This window comes from Microcaecilia unicolor, chromosome 4 (genome assembly GCF_901765095.1).
Source record: "Microcaecilia unicolor chromosome 4, aMicUni1.1, whole genome shotgun sequence".
NCBI lineage: Eukaryota > Metazoa > Chordata > Amphibia > Gymnophiona > Siphonopidae > Microcaecilia > Microcaecilia unicolor.
In genome coordinates this window covers 342,784,963-342,803,489 of record NC_044034.1, presented here as the reverse complement: position 1 = coordinate 342,803,489, position 18,527 = coordinate 342,784,963, and the positions used below count along the sequence as shown (strand labels likewise).

General features: G+C 43.6%; 1 protein-coding gene across 4 annotated transcripts in view; it reads left to right on the top strand.

Annotated features, from left to right (window-relative positions):
- The first annotated feature begins 439 nt into the window (after positions 1-439).
- Positions 440-18,527, top strand: part of LOC115469475 (trifunctional purine biosynthetic protein adenosine-3-like) — an 85,293-nt gene continuing 67,205 nt past the window's right edge. The window contains exons 1-2 of one of the 4 annotated variants that reach the window (XM_030202163.1): positions 440-524; positions 16,716-16,862. In XM_030202163.1, the coding sequence (XP_030058023.1) occupies positions 16,718-16,862 (145 nt within the window). In that variant the 5' untranslated portion in view covers positions 440-524; positions 16,716-16,717. The other 3 variants (XM_030202161.1, XM_030202164.1, XM_030202160.1) reach the window with 3 other exon arrangements.

Here is an 18,527-nt window from a genome sequence, read left to right as displayed (position 1 = left end):
ACGTAAGACCTTTGAAGTCAGAATGATTGAATATTTTAACACCCAACAGAAAGGACTTAACAAGGACCTGGGGTCCCTAGCCCATTATAAACCATAAAGCTGTACTTCTCTCCACCTCTCACCTATCCACACCCATCCTGTTAGAATATGAATGATATGCTTTGATGTCCCCATGCATACCTCCGACCCACCCCCATCCTCCCATCCTGTCAGACTGTCATAGTAATGCTTGAATGTTTTCACTTATACACACTGTCAGCTACCACATTTGCTTATTTCCGATCTGACGAAGAAGGGCAACCTTCGAAAGCTAATCAAGAAATGTATTACGTTATGTCCAATAAAAAGGTATCATCTTATTTTCTTTTCCATGTTTTATTTTGTTTGATTTCTATTGATAACCATAGGGTTAGATAAAAAAGCTCGCCTTCCTATTGATCCTAATTGGACCAATAGGAGCAGAGGGGAGGTGAGATGTGGTCCTTAAATTGCTGCCCGCGAACGGTGCATCTTTTTCTCTGAAGGTAAGAAGAATATCTTTTTTTTCATTCTCAGACTCGTTTTTCCTGTCCTCTTATTATTTCCTTTATTTTCTCTCCGTTTATTCTCTCTTCTCTACCTTACTCTTTCTCTGTGGTTTCTCTTCCCTCATCTCATTCTCTTTACTCTTTCTTCCCTTCTCTGCCGAGTCCCGATCCAACCCTGTCCTGCTTGGGGCGCTCTGGAACCGAAGACCCCTGCCCTGCTCTTCCTCGTGCTGATCCGTGCGGTTCTTAACTTCTTCCGCTCTGCTCCTGCCCCGGCCGCTTCTGTCCAATCCGGCGCTCCAGATTCGATCTTGTAGACGCCATCTTGCAACTTTACACGTATATGTTTAGCTGCAAGATGGCGTCGTCGTGAATCAGGAAGCGAGTCTGGAGCGCCGGATCGGAGAGAGAGAGAAGCGGGACAGGACTGGAGCGCAACGGAGCAGAGAGAAAAGCCGTTCGGCCCAAAAGTCTCCCCTGTGATTCACTCAGCAGGAGAACAGCTCTTCGGTCGCACCACCAGGTCGCCGCCCAGTACCAGTGAGTCAGTGAGTGTGTGAGTACTGGGCGGGGCCGAGACTGCAGAGAGGAGGGAGGACCGTCCAGCGGAGGAGAGCTCTGCCAGTCAATCAGAGTGGCCGCGTGAGTGCTGTAGTGCACTGCAGCAGAGCAGCACCACGGGAGCAGCTAGGGTCCAGGTAGGGGGGGCTGCTGGAGCGAGGGGGCAGGGGGTTGTCGGATTGGCGGGAGGGGGGCCGTGTTCTGGGCTTTAATGAAATGCAGCTGAGCTGTAAGGGAACAACCAGGGCCCAGGGGGCAGGGCCGTGCCTAGGGTCTCTGGTGCCCCCCTGCAGACTATCAGTTGGCGCCCCCACCCCCTCCGTCTAGCAAAGCAGGAACAGAAGGGAGCAGGCAAGTAAGCTGGACATCAGGAAAAAAATAGCACTGTATGTATCCCTCATTGATAAGGCTCTGACTCTAAAGTTTAGCAATTTCATTAAAGCAAAATGTATTTTCATAACACTTCAAAGATTTCCAACTCAAAATAGGAATGCTAATTCAAAATGTGAGCAAAGTCCTCTTAGTTCCAAAGATTCTTTTTCTAATCTCCTTTGCACCAAAGGATATAATTCAGATCAAACATTTGTCTCTGATCAACTATCTCAGATCAAATATTTATTTCAGATTAAATATTAAGGTTTCCTTGCTTACAGTCACTTAAATCTACCTAGCCTTTATATAGCTTATAGGATTTAAACACTCTTAAACTGAAATTCACCCTTTTCTATTCTTCATAAACTTCAAGTAATCCTGAAATATTCAGATCCTTTTTCACTAGAGAAATCTCAAACTTCAATCTCCACCAACCTCTTTTCATTCATATTTTCTCATTTACCACATAATCTGGCAGTCTTTTATAATTTCAGTCAACACACACAGGAACTCACAGCTGCATGTCTCTCTTGGCCAAACCGACAGTCAGTTGCTGTCTCACTCTGTTCCCTTCCGGGCAGATTTCTAACAAAAGCTGATCATCCAATCAGAGAGCTCTATTTGAATGCAGATTAACATACAGACACTGTAATGGGAATTTTAGTGAAAAACACTAGATAAACCCTTCGTTTTTGGACCAAACTTCACACTTTTGATCAGAGCCATGCCCTAACATTAAGGCTGTAAACACTTCCATCATTTTTATTCATAAATATGCAAATGAGAACCTCCCAAAAACGGACTAATTTGCATACGATTTAAACAAATCTGAGCATATGACAACCAAGTACAGAGTCCCAGCACCTGAATTCTGCAATTAGATTTAATACAAATACTTTTAAAACTTATTTTTAGCACTTTTAAAATTTCAGGTTGTCTTTAATTTGAATGCGGTTCAAGCTCTGAAGCTCACCCTGAGTGAGGAATTAGCCACAAACCACAGCATATATAGCAATTTGGGTTGCATTCTTTAAAATAACTTGAAGAGCCTGCCTGCCTCAGTGAATAATGCTGTTGCTTTCACTTCCGGTTTTAGGCAGGGCAGGGGCGATCGCAACTTCAGCTAAAAGATTTTGCAAGTGAGTGGAAGGCAGGGACCGCAGGGCAGCAGCGCCCCTCGAAGGCAGGCGCCCCCCTGCATTGCTTACCTGGCTTACCGCATTGGCACGGCCCTGCCAGGGGGGGGGGGGCGTGCTCTGAGCTTTAATAAAATGTTTGCTGTTGTAGGTGGAAGGAGGGGGAGCTGTTAAAAAAAAAACCAAACGCTATCCACCTTATTTATTGTTGTATAATTTATTTGCTCTCACTTAGATTTTGTTTGTTGGCTCGGGCTCCCGTTTTCATGATATGTGAATATTTCTTTATGCAGTCCTTACATACACGTGGTTTAAGCCAGGGAGGTTACAGAGTCAGCGAGGCTATCTATATGGGTGGAAGCCAGTAGGAGTAGCTTTGTGGCAGTAGGCGGAGTCACAAGTATACCCAAAATAATTGCAAGTGCTATTGAAAGCAATAGCAAAAGAGTAGATAAGACAGTTACATAGTAATGTGTGGTCGAAAGAGGTTTGTGCGTTTCAGGCACAATGGGGGCCGGATAAAGGGAAGGTTATGTAGAGCACTTAGCCTCCCAAAGTTACATAGAAACCTATGGAACTTAGCCTCCCAAAGTGCTTTGAAAATATGCCTCATAGTATCTGGTGGAAACAGCACTAATAAAGACAGTTTTGTGCTAATTTTCCCACCAGTTACAATAATAAGGTGTTTTAGTGATAATCAGTTTTAATTTCAGTATATTTTTATCTACCTATGTAATGCTTTCAACTCGATTATAAAGCTGCCAAATAAGTAAAAAAAAAAAAAAATGTTTTGTCCTCCAACTTTTAAGGTACTACCTATCCACCTGGAAAGTATCTTGACTTTTTACAGATGGACCATGTGTAGGCAGTCCATTAGTTCTAATAACCTTTACTATACAGTAATATATGGCCTAATTTTAGTGAGGATTTCCTGTCTGCTGAGGGGTTCATCTTAACTGTTATAATCTGCCTTGGGAAGCCTGGTGTTATAAAGATTGGAAGTAAAATTAAACTCTCCTTTCATTTGGGTACATGGAATCACTTTTTCACCTCATCTCTTGTACAAATTGGATTATCGGAAAATGTCAAGGACAAATCAAGACCAAGTATACTTATCATATACTATGAGTTTATCTTGTTGGGCAGACTGGATGGACTATACAGGTCTTTATCTGCTATCATCTACTGTGTTACTATCCAGCTTATAATCGAACGAGAATAACGCCCAAGTTCCGACCTAAATCGGGAGATGGGCGTTCTTCTCACAAAAACAAATAAAGCGGTATAATCGAAAGCCGAACTTTGGACGCTTTCAACTGCACTCCGTCGCGGATGCGGACAAAGTTGACGGGGGCGTATCGAAGGCGTGTCGAAGGCGGAACTGGGGCGTGGTTATCGGGCGAACAGAGATGGGCGCCCTTCGCCGATAATGGAACAGTTTTGAGCTAGAATTTAGGACACTTTTCCTGGACCCTGTTTTTTGACGAATAAGGCCCCCAAAAGTGCCCTAAATGACCAGATGACCCCCAGAGGGAGTCGGGGATGACCTCCCCTGACTCCCCCAGTGGTCACTAACCCCCTCCCACCACAACAAATGATGTTTCACAACTTTTTACTTTCACCCTCAAATGTCATACCCTCCTCCCAAGCAGCAGTATGCAGGTCCCTGGAGCAGTTGTTAGGGGGTGCAGTGGACGTCAGGCAGGTAGACCCAGGCCCATCCCCCCCCCTACCTGTTACAATTGTGCTGCTTAATGCTACTAGTCGTCCAACCCCCCCAAACCCACTGTACCCACATGTAGGTGCCCCCCTTCACCTCTTAGGGCTATAGTAATGATGTAGACTTGTGGGCAGTGGTTTTGAGGGGGATTTGGGGGGCTCAACACCCAAGGGAAGGGTGCTATGCACCTGGGAGCTCTTTTACCTTTTATTTGGTTTTTGTAAAAGTGCCCCCTAGGGTGCCCGGTTGGTGTCCTGGCATGTGAGGGGGACCAGTGCACTATGAATCCTGGCCCCTCCCACGAACAAATGCCTTGGATTTATTCGTTTTTGAGCTGGGCGATTTCATATTCCATTATCGCTGAAAAGCAAAAACGCCCAGCTCACACCTTGACGAATAAAACATGGGCGTCTTTTTCTTTAAAAAATACGATCCGCCCCGCCCCTTCACGGACCCGTTCTCGGAGATAAACGCCCATGGAGATAGGCGTTTCTGTTCCATTATGCCCCTCCATGTTATTCAATTTGAGCATGTTTCAGGGGCATGTGGTTTTCTTTTCATAAGTTAAAATAATAAAAATTAGATATTTTGTTTCAGGCAGATCTCTTATTTGATTTAAAATAACTCAATGGACTGTAAGCACTAAAGTACTCTATTGGTTTTCTTATATTTGGTCCTTGTGATGACTTAACTGTGCCAAAACTGGCAATACAGTGAGACAGAATAATAGAATTCAGTAACATTCAAAACTTAGTAGTAATGGAGAAAAAAAAGCCTGTTGAAAACTGATGTGAAGAAGAGATAAATATAGAACTGGACAATGTTGGCACATTTACACTGACTCTGGACTTTGGACCTAATTATTTAATATCTTTCTTTTAAAGAGTAGTAATAAACAATATTAAGTGCATTTTTAGAATATACCACTGCATTCAACAAGACAAAAGGAGCAAGTTCCCACAAACCATCTTTGTCTTTTGATCTAGGCACTGATTTTTAACAAATTAGTACTCTATCTATGAAACGTTATTCTGTTATACTTCCTCTGTGTACATCAGTACACAGTACAAGCTGCCATGTTTGAAAATATAAGTAAGGTTAAATAAGAATGCTAACGACAAGAATGAATGACAACATGGATGCAGCAGCTCATAGATTTGTTTGCTTTGTTTTGGGTTAATGCAGAATGGCTGTGCGGGGAAGGAGAAACGTTGACTAACCTAATTGGCTTCAACTTTTTAACGTCGTGCTGTCTCCTGTTCTCAATCAAACCTCCTTGGTTGAAATCCAAGGATGAATCCTAAGAGTTGTATAATTATACTACAGCAAGAGGCCCTTACTGGATGCCCACCGGAAGGGTGGAAGGCCAGATTTTAGGACTAAGGCTGTAAAAATACCAGCTAGGTTTAAAAATCTATGACTGGCTGAGCAAGGACTTGCTTTTCCTGCAAGATCTTATCCACTGGAATAGTGGTAGGCCAAGCTACATAGCTTTGAAACCTGGTGCTACTTCCAAATAGAGTGTAACACACATAATGAAGAAATTAAAGACAGAAATGATAAGAAGTTTGGTTCATAACACGGAGTCTGTCTTTATAAGATGGCGCTCAGATTACAAGATGATATGAACCTAATATATCCAAATTTAGATATCTTCATAAAGAAGTTGTTTTGTTCATGTTTTGATGTTTGGATGTCTGTATCTAGGGAGATGTTCATGTTTTGATGTTTGGATGTCCGTATCTAAGGAAATGTTTACAAAAAGGGAAATTGCGCAATAACTTGCAATAGCTAAAACGGAACTTCATAAGAACAAGTTGTTGACAAAAAAGGAAATTACGCAATAGGGCACCTGGCCGGAGGGCATGACTCATGGATGAAGCAATATTAGAGCTCTCCATAGACTTGTATAGTGACCAAATTGTATAAAAGCAGGGTGCATGCAAGCCCTAGAGAGAACTTTTCTTCAACGCCTCGGAAGCAGCAGAGCTCCGGTCAGCTGAATCCAGAATTTGTCTGATGAATGTACCCGATTAAAATCTGATATGCAAATAAACTCTCCATTCTAAATGATGGTTTGTGGGCTTCACTTAATGATGAAAGGCTGTAAGTACAAATGCTTTTGTTGCATCCAGCAGCTATCTTTCACTGCATTGTATAACTTGTAATCTGATTCCAGTTTGTCATAAGGCTGGTACCTTTTCCTTAGATCTAGCGTCTCTCTCAGTGGCAATTTCTCTTAGAACTTCACAATTCCCTGATTACCCCAGTACTAATGCTATTTGGAGATGGAGTCAGATTAAGGTCACTCTAGCCTTCTTGGGGGGGGGGCTCGGGACCCCTCAATTCTTTACAGAGTGCATCTGGAACCGAGAAAAATATCCTCGTTTGAATACTACCCAAATAAAGCGCACAACATGCTAAAAGTAGCCCAAAATGCGGCAGCTACTGGAAAATTATCCACTACCACCTTTAAAACCCACCCAATTGTGGGGGGAAAATGGCTAGCTTGGTCTAGACCTGTCACTTCTTCCTCTATAATATTAGCAAAATTCGCCCATTCCTCTCTGAACAGACCACCCGAACCCTCGTCCACTCGCTCGTTACCTCTTGTCTTGACTATTGCAACCTTCTCCTCGCTGGCCTCCTGCTTAGCCACCTATCCCCCCCTTCAATCTGTCCAAAATTCCGCCGCACGTCTTATCTACTGCGTGAACCGATACTCTCATATCACCCCTCTCCTCAAGTCGCTTCACTGGCTCCCGATCCGCTACCGTATACAGTTCAAGCTTCTCCTATTGACCTTCAAGTGCACTCAATCTGCAGCCCCCCCCCCCCAATTACCTCTCTACCCTCCTCTCCCCGTATGTTCCCACCCGTAACCTCCGCTCTCAGGACAAATCACTCCTTTCTGTACCCTTCACCACCGCTAACGCCAGACTCCGCCCCTTCTGCCTCGCATCACCTTATGCCTGGAACAGACTTCCCGAGCCCATACGCCATGCGCCCTCCCTGCCCATTTTCAAGTCCTTACTCAAGGCCCATCTCTTCTTCCTTGCTTTTGGCGCCTAACCACCTTCCCCATTCCTGATACCTACACTGACTACATAGTTTTTACCTTTAGATTGTAAGCTCTCTTGAGCAGGGACTGTCCTTCCCCATGTTTAAACTTGTACAGCGCTGCGTAACCCTGGCAGCGCTATAGAAATGCTAAGTAGTAGTAGTAGTCTAGTCCATTATAGGAGCTGAAGCTAGTAGGCGGCACTTCCAAGCAGCAGGCGGATCTTGATTTCCTTTTCGTTCACCCAAAACAATAGCCAGATAATTAGGAATAAGGGACCGCCTCTACATGATCCATCTATAAAAAATCTGTTCCTGTTGGTTAGGCAATGCATTAAAAGATGGAGGACAAATTACCTTTTTTTAACTTATTTGACAGCTTTTTAATTTAGTTGAAAGCTTCCCATATCTATCATAAAAATAAAAATTGAGTATCAATAAAATAGCTTAAAAATTATTGTAGCTGCTAGCAAAAACAGCTAAACTCTGTATTTTCTAATGTTTCTACACTGTTCTATATAGTACAGATGGCCAAATTTCAGTGACTTTATCCTGTTTAATTAAATGGAAGTAAAATTAAACTCTCCTTTCATTGGGGCACATGGAATCACATCATCATCGGTTTTGTAGAAGTTTACATTTTAGATACGCAAATGGATTATTCTGTTTTTAGGCATGTTTCAGGAACAAGTGATTTTATAAGTCAAAATAAAAATGTTGGTTTATACAGATCTCTCTTGTTTAAACATAACCAAATGGGCTATAAGCCCCTGATGCAGTCCACTGATTTTCTTATATTGTGCCAAAACTTAAAACACTTCCTGGTCGATAATAAATGGAACTCATTGTGAACACTATCCACCCTAAAAGGTTGTTTTCTGGCTATATTTAAGGAATTGTGATATTGAATAAATAAGCTTATATCTGTGTCTCTAGTCAGATATCCAAAGGTTATATAATCCTTTCAAGATAGCCAGTTAATCGTTATTAGTGGAACATAACCACAGAGGCATGGTATGGTCGCATTTTCAATATGGTAACATTAGGGCCCAGCTGAGGAACATGCTATGTTGAGTTAGTTTTCACTTGACCAAACTTCCTTTCATTGTGCCATCGCTATCCAGCTAGAGAGGCAGTGTCTTAAAAGGTAGAGGTTAAAGGATTTAAAAAAAAAAAAAACAACATTTAGAGGGTCTTTTACTAAGGTGCGCTCACGTTTTTGGTGCTTGAGACGCCAATTCATTCCTATGGGTGTCTCTAATGTTTAGTGCGCCCACAATTTTAGTACTTGCTAAAAATGTGAAAAGATGTCCTTATTTCCCACATTATCCCAAGCAAACTCGGGTTCAATGTAGCCTGCATTTGAAAATACGAGTCAGAATAATAGAATTCAGTTATTTAATGGGAGCAAGTACATGGATAGGTCTGAAATATTTAGCAAAGATGAGATAACCCAGCTGGGCATTTAAAAGTCTGTCCTTTAATGATATTGCATTGTTCCCAAATCATTGCCCTAAGTATAGACAGTTATTCAAATATCACATGTATACACCAGAACAGGCATCCATACACACATTGCAAAAGTAAACAAAAACTTCTCCAGAGTACATCCAATGTTTAATTTTTATTTTCCCATTTACGTCTTCTACAATTCCAGACAGCAGATATACAGATCAGTAGGACCCAAAGCAGTCCAAAACAAGTAAAGTAAAAAAAAACAAACCAACAACAACACAGTTTATACCTAATTATTCAACCACCCTTAGGATGCACCTTTGGGTTTAAAAAGCAAAACTAGGTGCATGTAAGGACTGGATTAAAAAATTAAAACAAACTTTACAGCAAATGCCCTTAATATGTAATATGGTATCAGTAGTAAAACAGTGATGGAATATTCACGAAGCAAGCTGCCTGTGACAACATTTATTTTCCATTGAACATAATTAACTTTGAATGAACTTGGCGGCTTAATACTGTGCTGAACTGCACAATGTTGGCACATTTAGACTGCCTCTGGACAGAACTTCTGCATGAAGGAAGTCCCTAGTGGAGGAGTAGCCTAGTGGTTAGTTTAGGGGATCTTGATCATGGGGAACTGGGTGTAATTCCCACTGCAGCTGTCTGGGACTCTGGGCAAGTCACTTAACCCTCCATCACTGCAGGTACAAAATAAGTACCTGTATATAATATGTAAACTGCTTTGATTGTAACCACAGAAAGGCGGTATATAAAGTCCCACTCCCTTTCCCCTTATTAAATAAATACCTGTGAAATAATAATTAAAAAAAAGCAAGTACATTTTTATACTATACCACTGCATTCCACAAAACTAATGTTAAATGCTCCCAGTTTCAACCTAATTAATGTTTGATTGTTTTTTTTTTTTTTATTGTACTTATAAATAGTAAGTCTGATTGTTACGTACCTGATTCTTATAACATGTCTGTTTTGGAAGCCCTTTACTAGGTGAAAACATCTCTGCACAAATACAGGGAGTCCCTATAGCCAGCCCTTCCAAATTTTATTTATTAAGATTTATTTACTGCCTTTTTGAAGGAATTCACCCAAGGCGGTGTACAGTAAGAATAGATCAAACATGAGCATTAGGCAAGTACAGCAGTAAAAATATTCGAACAGCAATACAAAGTATGGCATGGTACACTACTTGCAATGACAACACAATACGTAATAGAACATTATAATTGGTAGTGAAGGGTAAGGCAAAGTTGTAACATATAGATGAGTAAGAAAGTAGGAAGAATTTGAAAGTAAGGTGACTGATTTGAAGAAAATTGCACATGAGGTCAGAAAGATGGTTAAATATCTCAGGCTAGGAGTGAATAAACATGTCCCGCTGCAGTATGTGCAGCCCGAGTCAATCCTTGTATGTGTGTGAGTGAGACTAACAAGTTAGTTACTTCTTCCATTAAAGGCTTGGTTGAAGAGCCAAGCTTTCACCTGTGTCACCAAATGACACTATGATTTAAAATGTAGAACAAATGAGTACTCTAACTGATGAAACCCTTTGTATGAACATAAATGCCATTCAGCTCCAACTGTTCTACTGCTGCTTTCCCTTAGCCATCATTATTCTCAGGACTCATGTATATAGACATATAGCCAGGAGACAAAGATTAAACCCCCCCCACCCCACCCCACCCCCCAAAACAAATAAAAAAACATGTTTGTGTTATTTACAACCAGAGTTGAAGAAGAAATAAATATATCATAGAACTGGAAAATATTGGCACGTTTAGACTGACTCTGGACTTCTGGATAAAAGTAGCTCTGCCCTTACTAAATATTTTTTCTTTACGTAGTAGTGATAAAACAATATTAAGTGCATTTTTATAATGTACCACTGCATTCCACAAAACAAAAGGAGCAATTTCCCTCAAACCATCTTTCTCTTTTGATTTAGGTACAGGAAAAAAGAAAATTTGTGTCCCCTTGTTTCGACATTTATTTATTTATTAGGATTTATTTACTGGCTCTTTGAAGGAATTCACTCAAGGCAGTGTACAGCAAGAATAAGTCATGCAATATTATTTTTTTTATGTTTGTTACATTTGTACCCCGCGCTTTCCCACTCATGGCAGGCTCAATGCGGCTTACATGACGCAATGGAGGGTTAACTGACTTGCCTAGAGTCACAAGGAGCTGCCTGTGCCTGAAGTGGGAATCGAACTCAGTTCCTCAGGACCAAAGTCCACCACCCTAACCACTAGGCCACTTATGTTTTATGTGGGATAGAAATGTCATAAATAAGTAAATAAATAGAAACTCTGGTTACGATTTATAGCAAATTACTACTCTACGAAAAGTTATTCTGTTGTTATACTTCCTCTGTGTATATCCGTTTGCTGCACAAGCTGGCATGTTTAAAAATATAAGTGCGTTCAAATGAAAACGCTACCAACGATAAAGAACGAGAACGTGGATGCAGCAGTTCATAGGTTTGTTTGCCTTGTTTTTGAGTGTACTAAATGACGGCTGCTCTGGGAAGGCGAAATGTAGACTAACCTAAGTGGCTTCAACTTTTTGACGTCATACCATCTCCTGTTTTCTTAAACCTTCTTGGGTAGAGCCCAGTAGACTCTAAGGAGGTCCTGGTAGACTTGGTGAATCTGATGACGAAGCACCTGTTTGAGAGAAAACGAGTGCCCAGGTAGTGTGTAAGTACACTTAGGGGTCCTTTTACAAAGGTGCGCTGAAAAATGGCTTGCGGTAGTGGTGTGGGTTTTGGGCACACATGTTAAAAAAAAAAAAAAAAAGGCCTCTCTTTCCCCCCCCCCCCCCCCCCCCCCCCCCCGAAAATGGACATGCGGCAAAATCAAAATTGCTGCGCATCCATTTTGGGTCTCAGACCTTACCACCAGCCATAGACCTAGCGGTAATAACCTACTTGTCAGATGCTCGTACGTGCGCCGGAAAATAAAAAATATTTATCGGACGCGTGCCAAAAATGAAATTACCGCAGGAGACGCGGTAGTCAGATGTTAAGTCCATTTTGGCGCATGTTGGGTGCGCTTAGGCGCCTACGCACTTAGTCATCCCACTTGCAACCTAGGAAAATATCACTCGTAGGTAAAGAAATAAGAGAGTTGGGTTTAATAATGAGGACAAGGAGGAGGCGGCATACCGCTTTCTGGGTTAGGGTTTTGCAACTTATTATGAATCTTTGTATATTTTGCTGGCCTTGTATTGTACTGTACAATGGATCAGCCTTCTCTGCATTTTGCTCCTATCTTCATAGTAACATAGTAGATGACGGCAGAAAAAGACCTGCATGGTCCATCCAGTCTGCCCAACAAGACAACTCATGTGTGCTACTTTTGTGTATACCCTACTTTGATTTGTACCTGTGCTCTTCAGGGCACAGACCGTATAAGTCTGCCCAGCACTAGCCCCGCCTCCCAACCACCGGCTCTGGCATAGACCGTATAAGTCTGCCCAGCACTATCCCCGCCTCCCACCACTGGCTCTGGCACAGACCGTATAAGTCTGCCCCGCAATATCCCTGCCTCCCAACCTCCAGCCCCGCCTCCCACTACCGGCTCTGCTATCCAATCTCAGTTAAGCTCCTGAGGTCTACAGACAGAGACTAATAAATCTTAGTTCAGTTGCATGCTTGTGTTCTGTGTACTCTGGAAAACTTCCCTTTTGCTATATGATATAACATGAATTATGCATAGGCTAAGTTTGAGTCTGTTCTGTGCACACCTAGGCCGTCAGTAGCTTAAACTTCCTTTTGTATTACCAGTTACAAACATTCATTATGACCTTTAACATGATTTCAAATGTGACATACAAATGTAAATAACACTATTGCTACAGTTTTCTTCTTTACAGATGCGGGGGGGAGGGGTAAACCATCCTGAAAAGCATGATTTAGCATCCCAGAGTAGAATTTTGTCTTTATGCCGCCTTTAGCTTAGATGGAGAGTAAAACAAAAAAATCACAATAAAATACAAACAAGAACAACTTCAAAACAGAAAAAAGCAAAAGCAGCGGCAGGTAAATCAGCCTAAGATAAGTCAAGTCCATGAGACAGCAGAGTCAAGAAGGCACAAAAAATGCCAAATAATACAGATAAGTCTCTCTCAAGCATCATTTAAAATAGGCAAGTCTGGTTTAATTCTTCAGTCGTAAAGGTAGCTTGGTCCATTCCACTGGTGCAATAACTGAGAGCACACCAGTTCTAGTTACGTCCAGACTAAAATGCTGTAAAGCAGGGACCACAAGGTTATGCTGGTCCTGTGATGCAGCACACATAGAGGCGTATTTTCAAAGCACTTAGCCTTATAAAGTTCCATAGGTTACTATGGAATTTTGTAAGGCTAAGTGCTTTGAAAATGAGCCCCCATAGTAACATAGTAGATGACGGCAGAAAAAGACCTGCACGGTCCATCCATTCTGCCCAACAAGATAACTTATATTTGCTACTTTTTGTGTATACCCTACTTTGATTTGTACCTGTGCTCTTCAGGGCACAGACCGTATAAGTGCCCAGCACTATCCCCGCCTCCCAACCACCGGCTCTGGCACAGACCGTATAAGTCTGCCCAGCACTATCCTCGCCTCCCAACCACCAGCCCTGTCTCCCAACCACCGGCTCTGGCACAGACCGTACAAGTCTGCCCAGCACTATCCCCACCTCCCAACCACCAGTCCCGCTTCCCACCACTGGCTCTGGCACAGACTGTACAAGTCTGCCCACCGGCTCTGGCACAGACCGTACAAGTCTGCCCAGCACTATCCCCGCCTCCCAACCACCAGTCCCGCTTCCCACCACTGGCTCTGGCACAGACTGTACAAGTCTGCCCACCGGCTCTGGCACAGACCGTACAAGTCTGCCCAGCACTATCCCCGCCTCCCAACCACCAGTCCCGCTTCCCACCACTGGCTCTGGCACAGACTGTACAAGTCTGCCCACCGGCTCTGGCACAGACCGTACAAGTCTGCCCAGCACTATCCCCGCCTCCCAACCACCAGCCCCACCTCCCAACCACCAGCTCTGGCACAGACCGTACAAGTCTGCCCAGCACTATCCCCACCTCCCAACCACCAGTCCCGCTTCCCACCACTGGCTCTGGCACAGACTGTACAAGTCTGCCCACCGGCTCTGGCACAGACCGTACAAGTCTGCCCCGCCTCCCGTTCTTGACTAAGCTCCTGAGGATCCGTTCCTTCGGCACAGGATTCCTTTATGCTTATCCCACGCATGTTTGGGAGGGGGGGGAACATATGGTACAGCTTTCTTCAAGTAAGTGGCTGATTCTTGGTACAATATATGACGAGTAATAACAGTTTGTACAAGATATGATACTGAATGAGTATTAAAGAGTGAGGTTTTCCACACCTTTATATTAAGGCAGTGATTCCCAAACCTGTTCCTGGAGGCACCCCAGTCAGTCAGGTTTTCAGGATATCAATGAGAGAGATTTACATGCAGTGGAGGCAGTGCATTCAGATTTCTCATGAATTCATTGTGTTTAACTGCTACTAGGTGTCCTGAACCTGACTGGCAGGGGTGCCTCCAGGAACAGATTTGGGAATCATTGCATTAAGGGGTGCTGCCAGATTTTTTTTCAATGGCCAGGCTAGCTGCAGGCAGATTACTAAAACTAGCAATGGAAAAGCTGTTTCTGGGGTTCCCCCCATTGACCCTAGCAGGCCAGCCTGCTGGTGTCCCATGGCCACAGTCAGGCCCCTCCTTCAGTCCTCTAACTTCTGTGGTCAGCAGTGATTAAGACAGACTGCCTTCAGCTGGCCATGTAACTGTCTCTGTCACATTCCGCCCCCTCTAATGCAGCTTCCTGTTTCCATGTAGGATTGAAGGCCCCGTGGACTTAGTTTGTTGTATGCTCTGAAGGCAAGTTGGACTGTGGTGAGGGAGAAGAAGATGGGGAGTGTAAATGAGAATAATTAAGTGTAATTTTTATTGGCAGTGGGAGCCAGGGTTGAATTAACACTATGCTGGACCCTAGGGAACATTATGGGGCCCTTTTACTAAGCTGCATCATTATGCCATTGCTGGCGGTAAGGTCTCAGACCCAAAATAGACGCGCATCAATTTTGATTTTGCTGCACGCCCATTTTCAGCAAAAATTTAAAAAAGGCATTTTTTACAGGCGCACTGAAAAATGGATCGGCGTGTGCCCAAAACCCGTGTCTATACTACTACAAGCCATTTTTTAGTGCACCTTAGTAAAAGGACCCCTATATTTCTTAGTGTCAGTGCCACTATTGTGAAACAATGGGTGTTATAACTTTCTACCAGCAGGTGGAGGTAGAGAAAACTGAACTTGCCAGTGACGTCACCAACATAAGCAGAGGTGCTCCCTGGAATAATCCAGTATTTTTCTCTACCTTTAGCATGTGATAAGTTGTGCTGGTGATGCTCTTGTCCCTGGCCTAGCTCCCCACTCTGGTGACTGTAGCTGCACAGCGTGGTTGAGCCTAATGGACTCTCCTGGCTCAAGTCTCAGAAGCTCGGCTCCGCAGCTCCATGTGCACTTTTTAGTGTCACTGTATGAGGCTTTGGCTTGGTCCTGCAGCTCCCAGGCTTTCCAAAAGTGCTCACTTCGGCAGCACCCTCCAGGGTGCCCAAGGACCACATTTAAGATCCTACATGTTTAAAGACCAACCACTTCAAGAATGAAAGTGGCTTATTCTATCCAACAAGTTTGAGCCAAAGTTTGGTGGATAGGTTGGGTCATACGGTGCTTATCTGTTGTGATATTTAGTGTTTTTTGTGCTTGAAGTTGGCCAAAAACTGTTCAAAGTGATGCACTTAGGGAGTAGAAATCCAAGGGAGACGTATGTGTTAGGCGGGGAGAGTCTGATAGGCACGGACAGGGAGAGGGATCTTGGGGGATAGTATCTGAGGACCTGAAGGCGACGAAACAGTGCAACAAGGCGGTGGCCGTAGCTAGTAGATTACTAGGCTGTATAGAGAGAGGAGTGACCAGCAGAAGAAAGGAGGTTTTAATGCCCCTGAATAAGACGTTGGTGAGGCCCCACCTGGAGTATTGTGTTCAGTTTTGGAGGCCATTACTTGCGAAGGATGTTAAATAAATGGAAGCGGTGCAAAGAAAAGCTACGAGGATGGTATGGGATTTACGTTCCAAGACGTATGAAGAGAGGCTTGCTGACCTGAACATGTACACCCTGGAGGAAAGGAGGAACAGGGGTGATATGATACAGACGTTTAAATATTTGAAAGGTATTAATCCGCAAATGAATCTTTTGCGGAGATGGGAAGGCGGTAGAACGAGAGGACATGAAATGAGATTGAAGGGGGGCAGACTCAGGAAAGATGTCAGGAAGTATTTCTTCACAGAGAGGGTGGTGGACGCTTGGAATGCCCTCCCACGGGAGGTGGTGGAGATGAAAACGGTAACGGAGTTCAAACATGCGTGGGATATGCATAGAGGAATCCTGTGCAGAAGGAATGGATCCTCAGAAGCTTAGCTGAAATTGGGTGACGGAGCAGGTGAGGGGAAGAGGGGGTGGTGGTTGGGAGGCGAGGATAGGGGAGGGCAGACTTGTACGGTCTGTACCAGAGCCGGTGATGGGAGGCGGGACTGGTGGTTGGGAGGCGGGAAATACTGCTGGGCAGACTTATATGGCTTGTGCCCTGAAAAGGACAGGTACAAATTCAAGGTAAGATATACACATATGAGTTTGTCTTGGGCAGACTGGACAGACCATGCAGGTCTTTTTCTGCCGTCATCTACTATGTTACTATGTGTGTTCCCTGTATTTTGTCATATAAATATAATTTTGGCATCCTTATAAACAAATGATTTTGAGCTTTGTGGTGTTCCACGCAGCAATGTCAGATCAAGTGCTTGTGATTGGCAATGGAGGCAGAGAGCACACACTGGCCTGGAAGCTGGCAGCATCTCCACAAGTGAAACATGTCTTCGTTGCTCCAGGAAATGCAGGCACAGCAAACCAGGGAAAAATATCTAATTCAGGTAAAGAAAATTGTGTGGTACAGAAATCTGGGCCACTGGTTACTCGTGTGGCAGATGTTTAAAGGTTGTAGCTACACAGTTTAGTGGCACAAGACCTATTTTATTAATCACAAATGTGTACAGTTGTGACAAATCTGAGATACCTGTTTCCCCTAGTATTAAAAGGCAGGTTTGTCAATGAAAAATTAACATGCTGTTTTTTTTGTTTGTTTGTTTTCATAAAAATGGGCAAAAATCGAAATAGAAACAAAATCCCTATTTTAGAAACTGTTATTTCAGGCTAGGCTGGTTTTGTATATTCACCTCAGCTCTGATGAGATATGACAAGAAGCTTTTACTTTCAAGGCAAGGAGACCCATCTGGCAAACTGTTCAATTGAGATAACAGGTTGAGGTGACTCGATTTTCATCAATAGCTTTGATCGTAGGAGGGGGAGAGAAAAAAAACAAGTAAAAATGCCACAAGAAGGCTCTTGCATTACATATCCTGTATCCAGACTGTTCTTTGCTATGTGCTTCCCCATCTTTTATTCATCTGATCACTAGATCATTTCCCTCACCTCTTTTATCAATTAGTGTTGCGATCAGGTTAGTTTTTAGTGTATTATAGCTGGGAGGCAGGCACAGTTGTAATTTATTTTCAGGATGAATCCTACTATTAAAGTAGCATACTTATTTCTCTATTTAATTTAACAAAGGAATGCTTCAGTTTCATAAAATGCTTGGAGGGTAGGCACCAAGGCTTGGATAGGTACTAATCTTTAAGGAAAGGATAGCAACTGAGATTTTCATTCCTCCCCCACCCACTACCATTGTCCAACCAAAATTCAGGTTGTGGGACATTCTGAGTTCTGCCACATGTCCTTCAGGGTATCACGGACTAAGATTGTTTTCCAGGTCTGTTTGCATGGAAAATATATTTTACTAAATTAGGCAGCTAAGGTTGCCACCCTGTGATGCTTGTTCAGCAGCATGCCAGCACCATCCAAATAGTTGGGCCTCCCTGGTTCACTTATCCACAGTCTCCTCCCCCCAACCCCATTGCCCTCTTATCCTGTCTTTTCTCAGCCACCTCTTTTACAGTTCCCATCCTCCCTCGTTCTACTTTTTTCTCTTGTAGCCTTCTCTATCCCCCTGTTCAGTTCCCAGTATCTTATACCCTCTTGTCCTCCTCGGCAATCTCCCTCTCTCAACCCTGCAGTCTCAACCTCCCCATCCCCCACCCCTTCGTGAGACTGATATACCCAGGGGTGTGCTGGTAAATTTTTAACAGGCTCTTTCGCCGGACGTAGCCAGCTCTGCAGTTGGAAGGGCCAGGGGTGGCTGACGGGGGGGGGGGGGGGGGGGGGTGGAGAGCAAAACTTGCCTCTTTCTCCTCCCTTCCTTCGTGTGGGCACACTAGGCATACCTTTGCTGGCAGCCAATAAATGGACTGCCACCACTCCCAACATCTTGCTCTGAGCAGCATGCTGGAACTTCTTTCACATGCTCGAGAAGTCCCAGCCTGCTGCTCAGAGCTGGAAACAAAGAGCGGGGAGCAGCAGCAGTCTATTTACTTGGCTGGCAGGGCTCAGCATCCCCACCAGTAAAGTAAAAGAGAATTCAGCAGGGGGCCCAAGCCCACATTTTGGGAGGCAGTTGTTAAAGTAGCCATGGAGGGCCCTAC